Genomic DNA, 19,418 nt, shown 5'->3' on the forward strand with positions numbered 1-19,418 from the left:
GCCAGTCTTTACCATCTTCACACTGTTAGAGTCTGTAGATCACCAGGCAGAAAAGATTTACAATTATGTCTCGAATACTTTTAAAAGTGTTGTTAGATTTCTTTTCTTTTTCTACACGAATGTTCAGGACAGGTAGGAATGCCTGAAGATCAATGATAAAAGCTGTCAAAGAAATTAACTCATTCCTTGGGGAATTTTCAGGCATTTGACTTGTTGATCACCTTTTAAAATATTACTCTAAGAAAATGTGAGCACGGGTGTTGTGTAAAAAAAAAAAAGAAAAAGAAAAGAAGCAATAATTAAAAGCTTGCAGCATCATTGTGTTTCACACTTCCTGAATTGTGAGTGCCTCATTATTGTCGGCATGTCATCATCTCACTGATTAGACCCAGTATCACTCCATGATGCTTAGCACGCTGACAGAAAACGGCACGCTCCTGATTATCTCCCGAACAGCTTTCTCTCATCTCCTTCTCTGCATGGTGGACTGTGTTAGAGAGGGTCTGAACACACAGAAAACAAGCAGATAGGAGTAATTCTTCTGTGCCTTCCAGCTATAGAGTACTGCTGCTGAGCAGTCCGACCGCAGAGCGACAGTTCAGCGGCTAAAGACTCCGAAGTGCAAGTCTCATTTGTCTCTCTCTCCCTTTCAGCATTGGTTGGAGTTTACAAAGTCAATTGCCAAACAAATGAAATGTAAGTATTTTCGGGGAACGTGCCTGACTAACTGGTTAAACTACAAAGACGAAGAAAAACACGCAAATCCTGCCAATCACGGTGGAAACAGTAGATGTTAAATGTGCGTCTCTCCTCCTCAGCCCAGCCGCCGTTCACCATGTGTTTGCGAGTCAAGTTTTATCCACCTGACCCCGCCGCCCTGAAAGAGGAAATCACCAGGTAAGAGACAATCTAACTCCACACATCCAACTTCATTGTAACCTGGCGCTTAAATTACCCACAATGCAATTTGGGCATCGACAGTTTGGTCACAGATTCAGGTGTGTTATGCTAATGTGGCCTTGAGCGTGAAGCATCAATTACAGATGAGGAGCAGGCTGCAGAGGTCGCGTAAACTCACTTCCTTCTGACTCCAAACACACATTTCCGTTTATTTTTCTCATTACCGTGCTTGAGGTCTGCACACCCAGTCCACCTCTGACTCAAGCGAGATCACTTCAGGCAGTCTATCAGACTTCTTCTGCTCAATCTGGAGCCACAAAAGGCTGATACAGCTCTATCCACATACGTAGTGGTCCTCGCCTTCAATTAAAGGGCTCGGCTTTTGTGAATGAATCACTTTCAGATACATTTTGAAGGCCTGGAGGGCTCTCGTATACTCCTGCATGGGTCATAACAAGTACTGTATTTGTTTTTTTGATCACTGAAACAGAAGAGGAAATGATCTCACGTCGCAGATCAAAGCTTTCATGATGCAAATTCGGCGAACACCAATATTTTCTAAGGGACTGTGAAGCACACGGTTTTCCGAATCAAACAGGTAATAACAAAACTTTAACGCGGACGAGCAGAATATCCAAATAGACCCTTCTATTATTGTTTTTCCTCTGTTGTTGGAGCTCCAGGGATTTATATTGGCCTCCTGTTGGTTTATTTGACCGCTCACTGGTTGTATTAAAAATAATGTCTTTTTTGAAACAGAAATCCAACTCAGATGACTCATTTGCTGCCTTCTTATACTCAATAAGGGCTAATAACATCACACAGTAAAACATTTTGAAAGTCATAAAACGAAAAAAATGCTGACAGAGTAAAATCAGAATAGAATGAAAATCTCCACGGCTTTTGGAAACTGTTTTTTAGTGAACCAAGGAGACGTCTTTATCTTCTGTCTTACTCTTAACTTCCTTTAAACGTTCTCATACTGTGCTTTTCATTTTATGTCCAACTGGCCAACTTTTACGTGATCTGAAAATTAGGGCGGACACTGCAGCTTAGTTTTCAAGAATAATGTCTGCTTTTGTCAGGACTGATAATCCGTTCTCTACATCGCCTACGTCTTCAGGCTTCAGTCCTCACTTCACCAAGTAAAAAACTGGGAAATTAAATAGTTTTGCATTAGTTCTTCATGATGAAGCTCAGAGAAATGTGCTCAGCTTCTTTATGACTGAGTGTATGCATCGCAAGTACTACAATATTTAAAATCTTAATGTGCCTTTTGAAAAAGGCACGCGGTGGTGCAGGCACAGAAGAAACCCCACAGTGTGCAGGAGTAATTGAGTATTCTCCTTTTTATATCAGCTGCAGTGTCATGAAGCTCCTCGCCACTGCTGTGGTGTGTGCGGCATCCTTGACAGCTGAACAAACTGCTGTGAGGAGTGAGCCGGAGAGCCGCCGAGCGCACGGATCCCTGTAAATCACATCACTCGACTGGTTGCCATGCAGTGAAATCTCTTATTGGCAATCCAGCTCTCCTTCTTGATGGAGGAGAGCGCCGGCGAGGGAGCGCTCCTGCATCCGCCACCATCTGCTCTGACTGGAAGCTTACACAAATATACATAGTGGATAAGCAGCAGCATGAAATGTAATATTCTGCATCGATTTACATAGCTTTTTATTTTCTTTATGTATAATTAAACAATAAGGTGGTGGAAGGATTTGTGACTTACATTGAATTTACAATACAGACATCATTTAGTATCATTAGATCACTGGAGCATCCTGTTGTGTGAAAAAAAAAGCTCCTTTTCCATCACATCTCGACCCTGACATCCCTCATAGCAATGCTTAAGGCTGCTATACTATTTATTGCTCTGCTGCTCGGAGAGGAGAAGACTCACGGCTATTTGAAATGAATGCTGGGCGGGAAAATTGACACATGATTGATCTGTGGACGTTTGTGGACGAGACCAGAAGATTGAGCCGCTCCCAGTGGACTTGAGCGAGAACATATTGTAGTCACATTTTAAATCCACGGCAGTTCTGAGAAAGATTATGCTTTGATTCAGCTTTCTGTCTCGAGGGGCCAGCTGTATGTCCCATGTCTAATAATCCAGTGGAAAACTTTGGATTGCCAATCATGCATTCGTTATTTTTTTTTCCAATATTCTAATTATAGATTAATAATGAATGGGTTGCAAAAGGGCCCAGGGGTGATGAAGTTGTCGTTAGCTTGATTTCTTTTACATTTCAGCATGTAGAGATTGCAGGTACTATAGCTTATCTGTAATAACCATAAACGTGCTGTTGCATCTAAAGCAGACAAGTCAACACAGCGACCCTGGCTTATAGAGGGACATTATTTTGGACAATATTTTTTTTACCCCACTTGAATTGTGCCATGAAGTGAAATACCATCAACTTTTGTGTTAAACCGCTCAGTGAACTGCGACTGCAACCAACATTAACATGGCCGCCAAAACACAAAAGGTGAAAATCAAAATAAATCTGCTCATATTGACAACTGCAGTTATGTGAAAGTGTAGTTCATCAGTTTTATGAGCTGCTGATATACAGGAGCAGCTCTGCAGTGTTTGAGTTACAGGTTTTGGTGACTGTTCAACTAGACAACGTCACTACTGTTGGCTGTCTAGTTTTCATAATTATGTATTTTCACAGTCATATATCTGATTAGTTTTATGACAAAATGAGACATTCTCAAGAGGAAAAAAATCAATTCAATTCATTTCAATTAACAGACATCAACATATCAGTGACTTGTGTTTCTCCGTTCACTGCCGTGCAAAGTTTTTCTGAAATAAGGTCCCACAGAGAAAACCAGAGGAGGCATGACTTTGGCTCTCTATAGGCTCTGCTCGTGACTTTGGCATCGTATTTTTAGCCGTGCTAGCCCGGGACAGCAATGTCAGTCCGCCCGAGTTCCCAAAGGATCGAGCGTACTAACATCGGGCATGCCCTGACTTTTAGTTCTCACTTATCCTCTGAAATATCTCAACGTCCTCTAGATGCAATGGGAAGACATTTGGTACACAGATATGCCAGCAAGTCAGTAGTTTAGTTTGTCCAAGACTTTGGTTTATGACTTAATACTACACCACAGGTTAGCTGCAGGTTCATACATTAACACAACATACATCTGTCTATAGTCAGCCTCAGGCTCTAATTTACTTTAGTGTCTTAAAATGTCCATCTCTAACTATCCCTTTATCCTCAGGGGACATCTCACCTCTACACTGTAAACATTGACCATGTGCGTTGCCAAGAACGGGAATGCCGATATTGATCCTATCTAAATAATGACCCGAGTCAGTTTCTCTGTGTTCCACTCCACAGATATCTCGTCTTCCTGCAGGTAAAGAGGGATCTCTACCACGGTCGCCTCCTGTGCAAGACTTCAGATGCTGCTCTGTTGGCTGCCTACATATTACAAGGTACGGCCAAATGGGGGGGGTATAGGGGTCTTCATTAATACATTAAAAACGCTGCAGAGCCTTCAAGCAGGCTATTGTACCTTCATTTCATTTCATTGCGCTCACAAAAGGCAATAAAGTTGTGACTTTGAGCAGAAAATCAAGTATGATTCCAGCCGATTGCATGACATCTCACACATTAAAACATGACCACCCATGTTTCCAGTCATGTTGGCATCATCACCCCGCACCACAACTGGAGATAAGTGACTGTGTTTTCTCCGACAGAGCCGTTTCTACCACATATGACTGCATATGATATCCATAATGTATGTGACCTTCTGTAGACTCTTTATAATTTCCATATGACCCTCGGCTCGTTCATAAACACTTGCCAGCTGTGTTCCCACGTTTGTGTTTGTGCGCTCACATCACACCGTATGTACTTTGCCGTGTGGGTGTGTGGATACGTGCGAGCAGAGCATGCTCAGAGGTTGAAGCTCATAGTGCTCTCATGTTTGTCAGAATTTATCTTGATTTGAAAAAAAGATTCAGTTTCAGCACCATAAAACAGAAAAGCATTTACAAACAAACAGCAGTTAAAGAATGTCAGTCTGACAGCTCTGGAAAAAAATAATAATAATAACTTTATTATGGACGATGCCAGGTTTTCATTCGAGAGGCTGCTTCGGGCGTCAGGCTCGTCAACATGCTGAGATGTAAAATGCATGGAGGAACAGTTTCCTTGTCACACACTGTGCCAAGCAGCTCCCCTGCCAGTTTCTTCTCAGCCAATCCCCGAATGTAAATGTTTCTTGGGTGTCTCCGTTTGGCCCTTAACACCACGAGACAGTGCATCAGTATATTGAAGGACATCGGCTGATACTAGCTTGCTTATTATGCCTCACTACGCAGGGTTATATCTATCTACTTATCCAACACCACACAGTCGTCTGGTGAAAATTTCAGCACCGTGTATTTTATTGTATTGTAGATGATATACTTCAGCATTATAAATCAGTGGCTACATGTGTCTTCCTTTGCTGTAAAGCATTTCATCACCAGGTGTCTCTGGCTTATAAGCACTATTACTGACAACATGTCAGAAAATGTGAATCCATAATATTCCTATAAGCTGGGGATGTTTCTCGCCGTCTGAAATGAATTTTTCAGCAGCAATGGCTGCCTGAGCAGCAGCGTGCTCCCCAGAGAGCAGGCAGGTAGCCAAACTCTCTATATGTTCCTCCGCTGTCTGCAAGCTGATGTCAGTGGCTAGTAAACGAAAGGCTGTTAAAGATGACAACAGTGATGCAGAGAAAGTGTTTCTCATATTATGACTAATGCACACGCTTTTTGGTCCGTACACATATTTGATGGAAACTTATAAAATATAAGTCTGCATTACTTCAGTTTTTGCAGATGTTTCATCCAACACAGTCTCTATCAGCTGGTATTTCAGTTCAGCTCCTGAAATATTCAGTATTCAGTGTGCACCTTGACTTTTTGGGCTTTGCTTTGTGTATTCTGCAAGTTTTGTTTTCTTCTTTTTCTTTTCGGTGTCTTTATACTGAAGCCTTGACCATCATGCACCACAGCACAGACTCCGTTGTAATCAGCACAGCCGCATACAAAGATGTGTCAAAATGCCCTTGGTACAACGAAAGACATAATTTAATAAATCTGAAAGTAAAAGGGTACGGAGCAGTTTTTCATATTAAGAGGTGTTATTGGAATAAGGTATGACTCATGAGTCATGATACCTTTTACTCAATGTATGAATCATCAATCATGAATCATCACATTCCTTTCTTTCGCACCTGCAGCCTGTGACGTCTGTGCTGTTTGGCGTGGTAATGACATTAAGCAGACTTAAAGAATTCTTTCACCTTTTCTCCAATTTTTTCAGCTGAAATCGGCGACTACGACCCCGGGAAACACCCCGAGGGCTACAGCTCCAAGTTCCAGTTCTTCCCCAAGCACTCAGAGAAGCTGGAGCGGAGGATCGCTGATATCCACAAGACTGAGCTAATGTAAGGTGACACCTGTCCATGTCCCCGTGTACCTGTGTTTCTCCTTCACCGCCACAGTGCGTGCGGCCATCGCAGACACACATCTAACTGTTGGTCCCACATACTGAATAGTGCATCTTAAACTCGTAAGGTCAGTCGTGGGGAAACCGAAAGGAACAGCTGCTGTGATGGGTCTATGATGGGATATTGCAGCAGTAACACTTGAGGGGACATTTTAACTCACATTATGGTTTGAGTTGCATTTTTAACTCTCCGATAATAGTGGGATGGAGAGCCTTGAATCAGAAGCAGTGTTAAAGAGGAGCACTGAACTGAGATCAAATTATTTGCAAAGACTTCCACCACTGAGATACATTTTTTAACTCAGTCCAACCAGAAGAGGATATCTCACATTCAGAACACATCTCCAAGTATATAATCCGATATGATAAGATATGCACAGCTCCAGGTTTGAAATTTCAGAGCTACTTAATGCGCTGACTTCTCACTTCTGTTGATTTGATTCGTGTGTGGTTTCTTTATGATGCAGTGTTGACTCCCCAACTCTGCAAAACAAAGCACTGAAATGTTCATGTACTCCCTCCAGTTCGTCAGTTTTGGAGTTGTCTGCCTCTGGCAAACAATGGCCTGAGGCCAGTGCGCGGAAAGCCATTAATGGTCTGGTGCATGTTTCTTTGTTCCCCTCGGTGGTGCGGGCAGTTCAAGAGTCCTGGCAGAGTTCACACTACTTGGTTCATTTTCACACATTTTCTCGAGAGTCTGTTTCTGAATCCTTTCCCAAGTTTGTTCTCGCTGTGAGGACTTTGGACGTTTGGGGAAAACTGGGTCTGCTGGGATGACGCATGTTCCGTCTTTTGGCAGTAAAAGGTCAGATGTCATGGTGGGCGTGGTGGTGGTGCTGTGTGTTATTTACTATTATTTTTGTTATATACTCCATCCCACATACAGACAGTAGCGACCAATGTGAAGGAAAGGTCTGAGAGGGAGGACGTCACTGACTTCCCAGGCTTAAAGGAGACCTATTATGATTTCCTTCAGCATTTTATATCTAATTGTGCATGTAGAAGGTCTTAAGAGTAAAAATATCTCTAATTTCCTCTCTCCTACAGAAAGCACTGCTTCCGAAATGCCTCGTCAGTAGTCCTACCTTTTAATTCTGTGACTTTGTGACATCACACTACGTCACCATGCCACATATTTGCATAATTTATGCTTAGCAGCTAGTTTGGCATGCAAGAATTGATTTTGCACAGCTGCTCTGTTGTTGTCAGTGTTCCTGGCTCAGGCATGTGTGAGCTGACCAATCAGAGCAGACTGGGTAATCGGGAGGTGGGGTCTTAAAGAGACAGGGGCTAAAACAGGGCATGCCCAACAGTGCCTCAATCATGTGCCAAATCCCACTGTCATCGCTCAGGACTCACAGACTTTGAAGCGTGTTCCCTTCTAAGTCCTTGAGGGCTTCGGGCTGTCCCACTGTCAAGTCATCATCAATTCTCTCATGGATATTTTAAGCCCTTTATGCAAACTTTCCATAACTCTGCCTTTCTGCAGACTTTGCATGAGGGAATTACCCACAGTTCATAGAATTGTGACATTAAACAAGAAAAGTAAAAATACCTTTTGCCTACTTTGTAATGCAAGAGACTGTAAGACGTTTAAGTCAGGCAGTTCGTCCCTGGAGTGCCTTTGCCATGAAAGGAAAGTGAATTGTCACAAATTACTGTCCCATTCCCATTTAAACCATTTCGGGTCCTTGCAGTCTCTTACATTCAAACATTTAACCAGGCGATGCCAATTAAGTCGGTGAGGGTTCAGTGTTCGAGGCTTTAGGGAGGACATCGCGATCAGGCCAGCAGCCATGTGTCACAGCAGGTAGTGAAAGCCAACAGAAACCTCCAACCTTGTTATCCTGCTGCTCCTTCTCCAGCTGATGATTTCATGGTTGATGGGGTTTGGGCACAGCAGCCAATATGCGACAGGAGGTTGGCAGGACTGTCTTTTTTAATTGGCCGAACCTTTGCATGCAATTTGCAGTGCGCCGATCAACCTTGCTTTAAAGTTTTACTTGAGCTCATAGATGAATCAGCCCCGTTTGTTTGTACGACCTCCAGTCAGTTTTATCAATAAAGCCCCAAATCACACATCACACTGCCTAAGGGGGCTTCTCTCTCTCATATACACACACACACAGATATCTATATGCAGCATATACACAACCCAGGCGGAGGCAGGCATTGGTTAGAGATCCTACACTGCCCTCTATTGCTTATTTCCACCTGGCAGCAGTTTTGAACAAACACATGCATCTCATCATCAGCACAGGAAAAAAAGCTGTGCCTGAAATCATTTTTAGGGGGACAAAAAAAATCACAATACTGGCAGAATTAAAACGCTGTGTGGTGGATGGCAGGGAAACATTTGCGAGGCGGCACTCGAGGACTCCGGAGGTGACAAAGGGATCATGGAGGGAGATCAGGGTCCTCTACGACACCAGAGTGGAGGCAAAGAGCGACAGTCAGTTCTCTTTTCGAGTCAGAGCCTGTTTTGTTTGACACTAATTTGACTCACGCACAAGTTTTGGTTTGCTGTGTGAGTCCCAAAAACATCAAGCCCGTTTTTTTCAATCCTTTATTTCTTTTGATCGGCTCCCAAGCTCACAACAGCTGCACCGCTCTAGCCCTTGACCTGGGACGAGAAGGATCAGCCAGATATCTGAAAAATCAGCCCCAGCTTGAATCTTTGAAACAACAATCATATTTGATCATGAGAAGAAAACCTGCTCAATTTTTTATTGGCAGCTAAACACTCTCTGCTGGTGAAGCTCTACTGGCTGAAGTTTTTTTAACTATGATAAAAATGCGTCTTGACATTTTTAGGTTACCTAAATGAGCACTGATGCGCTCAGTAAGTGGATGGTCTCAGGCTTTTTTTTCGTCTGAAGGTCCACTCATTATTAATTTCACACAGTTATACCTAAATCATCTCTGCGGGTCACTCAGCATTTTATTGACAAAAACATGACAGATGGGCTGTATTTACAAACTGCATTAAATCTTTTGGACGCCCTAATCAACAAGCCATATGCTTTGTGCTTGTTAAGTCACCGGTACAACGTCCAAAATCCTGATTTCCCTCTTAAACTCTTTCAGTTCCAGGATATCTGAGCACAAACTTTATAAATGACGTCCTCTAAGTTGACAGATGGTCATGACAGAAGCCATTTAACTGACTAGTTTGTTTTTCGTTTTCTCTCTTTCTCTTTCAGAGGTCAGAGTCCTGAAACGTCAGAGCTCAACTTCCTCCAGAAGGCTCAGATGCTGGAGACGTACGGAGTGGACCCTCACCCGTGCAAGGTGCTCTTTACAAAAACAGATAGTCTGTCAGTTTATGCTTCGTGTGTGTTTGTTGAGTGATCTTTGCTGGTACAAAATTCGACTCCACAGTAAGAATAAACATGGGTTTTGTGTGCCTCTCAGGATGTGTCTGGCAACCCAGCTTTTCTGGCGTTTACTCCTTTTGGATTCACTGTGCTGCAAGGGAACAGGAGGGTCCATTTCCTCAAATGGTGAGAGCGGATGAGCAGTTAAAACTCGAACATGATGCTAAATAACAACCATATTTAAATTAGAGGTCACAGCATGTGAACGTGACTTTGTTAGTTGTGCAGAAAAAGGAAATGCAAAGAGACTTCATATTGAAACTACCAAGCAGACGACCTGCAGCAGCATTTCGACCAGTAATTAGACAGAGAAAACATTCATGAAACGCATCCTCCCCTAATTAACAGTTTGTACAAGTAAAGTGGCAGCAAATGCAACACGCTGCTGAAGGTGCCAGGAAAGACAAAATAAACATTATTCCCAAGAGTTTGCTCGGGAAAACATGTGTTTTTTTGTCTTCTAGATTTAGATTCTTGATAATACAGGGATCCAATGTGATAAAACATGACCTCTGATCAGGTGTTAAAGTACTTTCACTATCAGGATTTGTAGTAAAATAACAGAAGACATGGTGTTTGCATACAATTGAAACTGTCAAATGATTCCTAAACATTGAATTTGTCTTGAGATAATTCATTTGATTGGTAGATATGAGCCATATGGTTCAATCCACCAAAAGCATCGCTGAGCTCTGATGTGATTTGTCCTCATGTGCAGTGACAGCAGCTCCTGTGATGTCTTAAGAAAATGTCCGAATCAACACATACACTCGTTGTTAAAACATCTATGCTACGGATGTGTTTTAGGAACAACTTGTTAATTTATCTGCACATTCAGGGAAATATAAGGCAACAAGAAACAAAAGGAAACCAGTGATCCGTACAGGAGGACATTAATAACCTTTTGAAGACAGCTGAGTCAACCAGCTGTGAAGCTGCACGCTCAGAAGCTTTCAGAGTCTGAGGTTTTTTGTTTTTTTTTTTTTTAGGTTTTTTGTTGTACAGTTCTGTCGTTGTGTTTCTTGCAGCTTATTCTTATTTTCTTCTGTGACTGGGATCAATGTGTCTAGACTTTTTCAACACAGAAATGAAACACTGTCGGCCTTATTAATCTGCCTCTGGCCACAATTAATATTTTACCACCTTTATCCATCTCTGTCTCCGTCTATCTGCCTTCATCTCTCTTTCTTTTCTGTTATTTGTCCGTCTCTCTCGTGCTTCTTTCTCGGTCTTTCTTCTGTCTGTGTGTCTCATCCTTTCCCTCTCTGTCTGTCCGTCCTCTGTTTTGCCTCACTGTGTCTCAAACTCAGGGACGAGGTGACCAAACTCAAGTTCGAAGCAAAGACATTCCATATATATGCAAATCAGAAGGAGGTATGTGTATACATTATTCAAACGCTGCCTTTCTCTAGCCGCCGGAGCTCAGGAAGTTAAATGAGGGGTGGCCTTGTTTTATGCATGGAGACACTACCAATGTAATCTATCCTCGACAGTGAAGTAAGCTGGAAATGATTGGGCAGAAATGTGTATTAGCAGAGAAAAGAGCAGAGTGAAGCTAGAGTCATACTGCCCTATAGCCGAGTTTATAGTAGAAACCCAGAGCAAATGTCGTCTTCACATGATGAGAATGTCAGAATCACATAATGTGTGTCTGAGCTACTGCGCTGGACTGTACTTTACAGGATAAGAAGATCATACTGACATACTTTGCACCTACACCTGAGGCCTGTAAGCATCTGTGGAAGTGTGGAGTGGAGCATCAGGCCTTCTACAAGTGAGTCACAAGACCTGAAACACAAAAAACAAAGGACATTACATAAATGTTAATGGCCGTTTCCTCTTCCGTTGTACTCGCAGGTTGGAGAAGTCGAGTCAAGTCCGCACTGTGTCCAGTAGTAATCTCTTCTTCAAGGGTAGTCGCTTTAGATACAGGTCTGTGTAATGATTTATAGCTGAACAGCACAAAAATGACAGTTATTTGAATAGTGCTGACATTTAAAATACATTTCACATAACAGATCTTTTTTTTTTTTTTTATGTTTTTTTAGTGGAAAAGTTGCAAAAGAGGTGATGGAACAAAGTGCCAAAATTAAGAGAGACCCCCCAGAGATACACAGGTCAGAAGTCTTATCAAGTGTTATTACTAAAATGATCTGAAACGATGATTAATGCATTTTATAAAAGTATGTCATATGGGTGTGTGTGTGTGTGTCTTTGTCCAGGGCTGGCATGGTGCCAAGTAGGAGCTGTCCATCCATCACCCACGGCCCTCGTTTGACCAGTGTGCCCAGGACCCGACGGAGAGCCGTGCACATCTCCATCATGGAGGGTAAAACACACTAAATGCTGGAATACTGTGAATCAAACCGGTGTGAGTTCCCTGACAACATCTGGGATGAACAACTCTCTTCAGGTCTCCTCATCAAGTGTCTGAGACTATTTGTTTTAAGACGTGCCCCCGAAGCCCTGTCAGATGAACTTCAGTACGCCTGTATACAACACTACCCGTCATTACATAACATGTGATCAAATATACAAAAGTAAATATTGTAAATGTTTTTTAATAGTATTTAATTGTCAATGTTTGGATACATACAAGTCAAAGAATTTACATTTTAATCATGTATCCAGTATTTTGAGCTAACTATTTTAACTAGCCTATTTATCAATTACTTATCAGTAACTATTTATCCATTTGACCTACTTCAAGCTAAGTGTTTTCACCATGAATCGCTTTCATTGAGCAAATCATTTCAAACATTTATCCAGTAAGCTACTTTTAGCTAACTTGTTTAACCATTAATCCAGCTAACTAGGCTAACTACTTATCAATTACTTTTAGCTAACTTCTTCAAACATTCATCCAACCCTTTACATACTATTAACTAGTTAACTAATTTAACCATTTACTCAGCTGAATATCTCATCCATTTATTAATACCTTTTACCTACTATTAAAACCACTTATCCAACTTTAGACTAACTATTTTAACCCTCTACACGACGACTAGCCTACAGCTTTCTTTCTTTCTTTATGTTTTTCAAAGAGCTACTCCTCAGTCTTCAACTTTGCAACTGCATTTGTGTCAGGGTGTTGGAGTCACGCACATTTTTAATACCCTCACGCAATTTCAATACACCCACTCAAAGGAGCCTTTCCTTTGCGAAAAAAAACCTCCTGACAAATCCCCCCGGTGAGCGCTCCGATCAGCCAGTGGCTGCGGACATTATTGTGACATAAGAACGTCCTCCTGACAGTTTATAAAGGGCACTTACTGTCCACTCTGTCCTCCAGCAGGCTATTAACCTTTTACCGATTTTGTCACTGCAAGTAAGTTTGCTCTCAGTTGACCAGTCTGGCTAAACTAAATAAACTTATCATGATGTGTTGCTAACAAAAAACAAGTCTTTTGTCAAACCAGCCCCCCCCCCCACTTGTCATTGAAATGGAGAACAGGCTTTGACATTGCACCCCGCTGTCGCAACACTGAAACAAACCCCCTGTGTTTTGTCCTGGTGCTCTGTCTGCGCTGGTATTTCCACTGGTAATAATATCACAGCCTGAAAATAGCTCCTGCTGTCAGCGGCCATGCCGTGTGTGTCACTGCAGACAGCAGGGAGGGACGAGGTGAACTGTGGCACAAGTGGACCACATTCCTGGGCCTTGTCTTTCACTCTCTGGCTGTCTTTCCATTTATCTACCACTGTCAGCCTGCCTGCCAGCATGTGGGGAGCTCGCTGCAGAGAAGAGAGGGCTGTTTAGTGAGCAAAGGCACAGTCGGAGACAAAGACGGACAGCAGGAAGATAGAAAGAGGAGAGGCGGCTTCCAGAAAGACATCGACAAAGAAGAAGTAGTGCAGCAGAAGTCTGTTGGAACATAGTTTTAGGCTTAGACGGTTGTTGTTTGCTCTCCTTGAACCATGGTGAAGTGTCTGATCCGGATCAAGACCAAGGTGAACGTTCACCTGCGCATGATCAATCACTGCTATCGAGATGTGAAGGTGCGCGTGCTGTCTTTGGGACCCAGGCTCATGGGCAAGGCTCTGGGGATCCTACCGCTCTTCCCCGCCCTCCCCGAGGGTTCTTCCAGCTCAGACTCTGCTCCAGGGTCGGGACAGAGCTCCAGGACTCCCTCCAGGCTAGCTGTCCCACCCCAAATCCATGGCTGCGGCCCACCAGCTAACCGTGCAGGTAAAAACTGGGGCTGGTTGCGTCATGCGGGACTTAATGGAGGGCAGTGGAGACTGCAAGTTTAAGTTGGACGACTTTCTCTTGAAGAATAGAGTGAGCTGAGAGGACCTTGTTCTTATCTTTTGTGTTTACTTTGAGGTTAGAGTTGCCACTTGCTAGTGTTTCATTTCGACATAGAGTCCATGAAGAAAGGACAGAGTCAGTTTTCTATGACAAACTGACCATTAAATACACATAAGAGTAATTAACCTTGGTACGGTATTCAGCAGAGGACCATGTGCCTGAATGATCTGGCAACCCACCAAGCCAGTCTCAAAATCAAGGGACATGTCCTATATAGTCACAAGTTTGCATTCATGACTTGTAGACATGTTAATAAGTTCTTTTTCTACAAAGTTTAGAGAACAGAAAAACAAACCGAAGCAGTAAACTGTGATGAAGTCTGATGTGCACAGGAAGAGTCTAATCTCTGACTAATTAGGATACATGCTGTGATAAATTCGTTCAAGCAGTGATACGGAGAAACTTGGAATCTTGAGAGATTGTTTTCATCCGTGGCATTTTAATTATCCGTCAAATTGTGCTACTCCACAGTGTTTCCATGTTCTCCTACTGTGGTTTTGGTGTCACTGGAAGAACATTTTAAGGAATAGCTGATTAAATACTTTTGAGACGCAATCAGACACGTACTTTCTTGGAAACCTACATTTCCTGTGAGACTTAAAAGGTCTGAAGTCAAAGAAAGTTTTGTCAGAATTGTCTTTAGATGTCCTCAATATCTGCCAGTTGTTAAATCTGCAGTATATCCCTTACTTTCTATGCTGTGTGTTGTCAGGTCTGGAGTCCCTTCGAGACAGTGCCCACTCCACGCCTGTGCGCTCCGTCTCCCACGGCGACTCCTTCATGTCCTCCAGGGGCCACATGGTAGACGGCAGCGAGGCGAGCACGTCGGCGGTCATCTCCGACGAGGCCTACAGCCCCTCAGACAGCGTGCTGCCTACGCCCGTGGCCGAGCACGGGATGGAGATGCCTTTGGCCCGTCACCTCAATGGTGCTCCCTGCAGCATCGATGAGGAGAAGGAGTCGCAGGCGGGCTCGTCGAAGGAGGGGCAGTTGGCGGATTACGGCTCTGGTAGAAGAGCGCTGCGTATGGTCAGGAGCAGGCAGTCACCAGCGAGCGACGTGGAGGAGCTGAACAAGTTCGTCCTGAGCGTGTTACGCTTGTTCCTGGTCACCATCGGACTGCTGTTCGCCCTGCTGCTGCTCCTCATCATGCTGACAGAGTCGGACCTGGACATTGCCTTCCTGAGAGACATCCGCAAGACACCTGAATTCCAGCAGTTCCACTTTGAATACTTCTGCCCTCTGCGGCGCTGGTTCGCCTGTAAGTTACGGTGGATGGGAGGCTTCCTCATCAGCAAGTGAGGCTAAGTGAACAATGGACCGAAAGACACAACACGGGCCTCCTTTGACGGAGATGGGACACTCAACACAGACTGGTCAGCAGAGCGAGTGGGAGGAGAGACAAGGAAAAAGGATGGCAAACCTATTCCCAATATCAGCTCAGCCTCTCCCAGTAAGGAGTTCCTGTCACAAGCCACGGACTGTCCCCTGAAGAGCCTAGTTTATCATGTTCGACCATCATCAGGAAAGGAAGTCGCATTTTACTTTGGAAATTCAGGTCATTTCAAGGTATTTTATTTTTTACACAAAGTCACAGTAACAGGGTTTTAATTTAAACACTGACAGGGACGAGCAAGTCCGACGCACTTCACATATTCAACCACAAATAACAGTTGCCTTTATTTTTGTATTCAGTCATATGTTGCCACATTACTGTCGAGACAGAATGACCTGATGTATGCCGGGCTGTGTGTTGTGTGACCTGAAAGTTTGAGTCAAGTTTGGAGAGACGGTGGGATGGGCCAGGCCATTCTGAGCACATCTAATTTTCATATTTCAAAGCCAACCACAATATTCATTATTCAAGATTATATTATGGTCGCTGCTATGAGATTGAAAACTGCTTTTTCAAGTTGGACCAGCATCTGGGGGTTAAAAGAGAAAGTGTAAAGATGGAATACCGGGCAGCACTTACCGAATGTAATCAGTCCTGAGTCAAATAATATAAGCAAATATATGGAATTTGCCATGTATACTGAAACAAGTGAGGATTAAATAGTCACAGGAAAATATAGGAAAATATAGACATATTTTTTACTGATTGACAAGTTCCCTGCTTGGTATACAAGCTAACATCTGGTATACTGACTTTAAAGGCATGATGTGCAGTATCAACCTCTGGACACTGGTGTGTAGCCCCCAGCCAACCACAGAGCACAGAATGGGAAGTCGGAACATAGCGACCAAGTTACGTCGTTGTCACCGTCTGTCTCTTCTGCTCTCGGTCTGTTATGAATGTATAAAGAGCTGCAGGTCCGTGTGTCTGTATAGCCGAGGGTGGGAACAAGCTACACATACACACACAGAGCAAAGAGGCAAACGGCAGACAGGACATAGCTACACTCTGGTTCACACTAAAATCTGGAGGGTTGTGCAGAGGTGTGGGCCTGTTTATATAAACCGCTGTGAAACAATCAGAAAATAACATTTAATTTCTGACTCGCTGCTTTGTTCTCACTAAACTCCGCCCTCTCTTTCCATTCACTCTCTTGCTCGCTCATCCACAGCTGCTCTTTACTTCTCTGTCTACCAACAGCAGCTGGCAAACCCTGCAATTTATGCCTTTAATCAAATGCAGAGGAATTGGTTGCTGTAGCTATTTGACCCAGGAGTGATGTTGATGCTGCCCTGAAAGATGGCTTGAATGATTATTTTTGTAATAAGTGTGGTCAAAATAACGTCCATTAACGGTGTTAACGTCCAGCCATGAGAGCACCACTTAAGTTGTATCGTCCACTGACTATAAATTAAGGATAAATTGTAAGGACATAAGTAACGGAGGTGGTAGATTTACTGATTTTATAACATAGCAGCCAAATAATGCTAATAGCTACAATCAACTTCTGTGTGTAGGGGAACAGTTGTCACGCTGCCGTAGTTACTTTTACAGTAGTTGTAAAGGCGATGGGACTGTGTGAGCTAGCCGTTTAGAGATAGTGAAGTGTTTGGTTAGCTCTCTGACACCCACACTCTGTAGAAGTGTATCTTGATGTGCAATACTGTTAATATATATAAAAAAAGATCCTTTCCATCAAGGGAAATTTGACCTTGTTTTACCTTTGTAAAGTGCGAAAACTAGTGCTGTTTGCCCACAGCATACGTTTAAGAGGGCTTGTTTTTAGTTCATGTTGAGTGACGGTCATCTAACTTCGTTTTAAGCCCTGCCGTGTTCGAAAATGATTGCATTCATCTGTAAAGGCTGAATATGTTTAGATTGCGTTTCCATTTTTTGTACAAACTGATGTCTCATTTACACAAGGAGTTTTTCCTCACAGTGGCTTTTAAAAATGGACTTGAAACATTATTTTTTACAGTGGATGTATAGTTCTCAGCCTCCCGCTTACAAGAGCGCCTAAGATAAGTCATGTTTACGTCCTACTGCGATCTTCATTATCACACCTACCAAAGAAACCTCTGTTGTCTGATATTTGTCAGTTTACGTCAACAGATGGAAACTCTGATAGTCTGCTGTCCTTCTCCGGCCTTATTATACATGTACGTTATTTCACAGTTAGCCTGCAAGTGCGTCTTTACAGCCCAGAGCAATCAACAACAACATTTAACACCATAAAGTCAGTGTGTGACAATTAACTGTCCTCCTAACGAGCCTGCAAGTCGTTGATCTGGTAGGATTATGAAGGTCCCCATAGGCAGGTTGGAAGATGTACTGTGTCAATATTATAATGTAGGAAAAAAATGAACAGGCTAAGTGTTAAGACAAGAACAGTACTTTGAGTTGGGGCTGTGCGATATGACAATATAAAATATCCATCTTTTCATATTCAGCTTATTCACTCTTTGCGACAATGTGTTTTGTCATTTGGACGACACTTTTGAGTTCTGCCGCACGGATGCAGGCAGAGAAATTTGCATGAGAGCAACACGAACAAACGTGGAGGGGAGCGAGCATGTCAGAAGAGAATGGAGTATTTCCAAACAAGAGGACTCACGTGGAGATGGTTTGGGTAGAAATGGCCAGAAAGTTTGCACAAAGGTTATAAATAGAAAGGACATAAATTCAATACATGTTAAGTACCTTTAATTTGACCACATAGAAAGGCCTATTTTTTTATTGAGATCACAGAAATTGTTAGATCTTGTTCATATCGCACAGCCTTACTTTGGGAAACCCTTTAGTATTAAATACCTAGGCTTTAAATGTTGATTTTATTTTTGTAGAGTGTTAATATTTTCAGAAAGTCAGAAACCTGCATATTATATTTTGCGGTTGGGTTTTAAGACTTGTGTTACTGATGTTTTTGCTTTAACTCAGATGGTTTTAGATTGACGTGTTAGGTGAAAGGTGGATTTTGTGTTTGGAAAAAAACGATTGGCCAGTCGAGGAGGAAAGTCAACTTTTACTTCCAATGATTTGTTCTTTAAAAGTCTCATTTTATGTTCACGTGTATGACAAATTTAACATAATTTGAGCAATAAATATGACTGATAATGTGATAAATATTAATAATCATACACTCCAAACAGTTTGTCTCTTTCTGCTGGACATGCAAAATGTCTTAAATCCCCCTCAGATGGTAAAACAGCCTGTAGATGCATGTGTGAAGGGAACATTGCCCACTGTTACCAACTACCCAGTGTCAAAAATACTTCTTCAAAATATCTAACTTCAAAAAAAATGTTTTCATGTGAATCCTGTTTGATTGTTGCCTAATCCTAGACTGCTCTTCCTTGACCCAATTTATAGAAACAGTAAGTTTTCTTGTGCAAGTACATGTAATGGAACTGAACACATCTGACAGTTAATCTTATTTATTCACTTGACTCTGAACAGGTTTTACCACGATGAAAGTGAAGCGGTTTGTACTTTTAAAGCCAATTTTAACAGCAGAAGTAGCATATTCAACTACCTGAGTCTTTCTTTTTGCAATGCAGTTCAATATATAGATTTCTTTTGTTTGTTTGTTTGTTTTGCTAAAATCAGATCACTTGAACTGTCAGTGATAAAGAGAGTTGACGGCTCCATTGGCACTTGGTCATCTTGCTGAATAATGTAAGCAGGAATAAGGCCTCACATGGGGTCTTACTGTAAGCTTCCTTCCTGTACTATGGAAATGTCTCTGTAAGCATGTGTTCTGCATTTATTACCTCCAAACAAGACTGCTTATTTCCAATCACTGAGGACTCGTGTAATCTATTTATGAATAAATATCATCTATTCTTGACATCTGGTAGCTAGTCTGGCTACGGGTTTAATCCTGAATTCACTGAAGAAGAAAAAAAACAAA

At 42.5% G+C, this 19,418-nt stretch overlaps 1 protein-coding gene across 1 annotated transcript in view; it reads left to right on the plus strand.

Moving 5' to 3' along the window:
• Nucleotides 1-19,355, plus strand: part of LOC115580707 (FERM domain-containing protein 5-like) — a 73,887-nt gene extending 54,532 nt beyond the window's left edge. Inside the window, exons 3-14 of the mRNA XM_030415308.1 lie at nucleotides 654-696; nucleotides 819-897; nucleotides 4,252-4,349; nucleotides 6,235-6,358; nucleotides 9,624-9,711; nucleotides 9,835-9,923; nucleotides 11,108-11,171; nucleotides 11,480-11,571; nucleotides 11,655-11,729; nucleotides 11,846-11,914; nucleotides 12,020-12,126; nucleotides 14,825-19,355. Coding sequence (XP_030271168.1) covers nucleotides 654-696; nucleotides 819-897; nucleotides 4,252-4,349; nucleotides 6,235-6,358; nucleotides 9,624-9,711; nucleotides 9,835-9,923; nucleotides 11,108-11,171; nucleotides 11,480-11,571; nucleotides 11,655-11,729; nucleotides 11,846-11,914; nucleotides 12,020-12,126; nucleotides 14,825-15,414 — 1,518 coding nt within the window. The 3' untranslated portion in view covers nucleotides 15,415-19,355. The remainder of the gene's footprint in view (nucleotides 1-653; nucleotides 697-818; nucleotides 898-4,251; nucleotides 4,350-6,234; nucleotides 6,359-9,623; nucleotides 9,712-9,834; nucleotides 9,924-11,107; nucleotides 11,172-11,479; nucleotides 11,572-11,654; nucleotides 11,730-11,845; nucleotides 11,915-12,019; nucleotides 12,127-14,824) is intronic.
• Nucleotides 19,356-19,418: the final 63 nt, after the last annotated feature.

The sequence above is a fragment of the Sparus aurata genome, chromosome 4 (genome assembly GCF_900880675.1).
Source record: "Sparus aurata chromosome 4, fSpaAur1.1, whole genome shotgun sequence".
NCBI classification, from domain to species: Eukaryota; Metazoa; Chordata; class Actinopteri; order Spariformes; family Sparidae; genus Sparus; species Sparus aurata.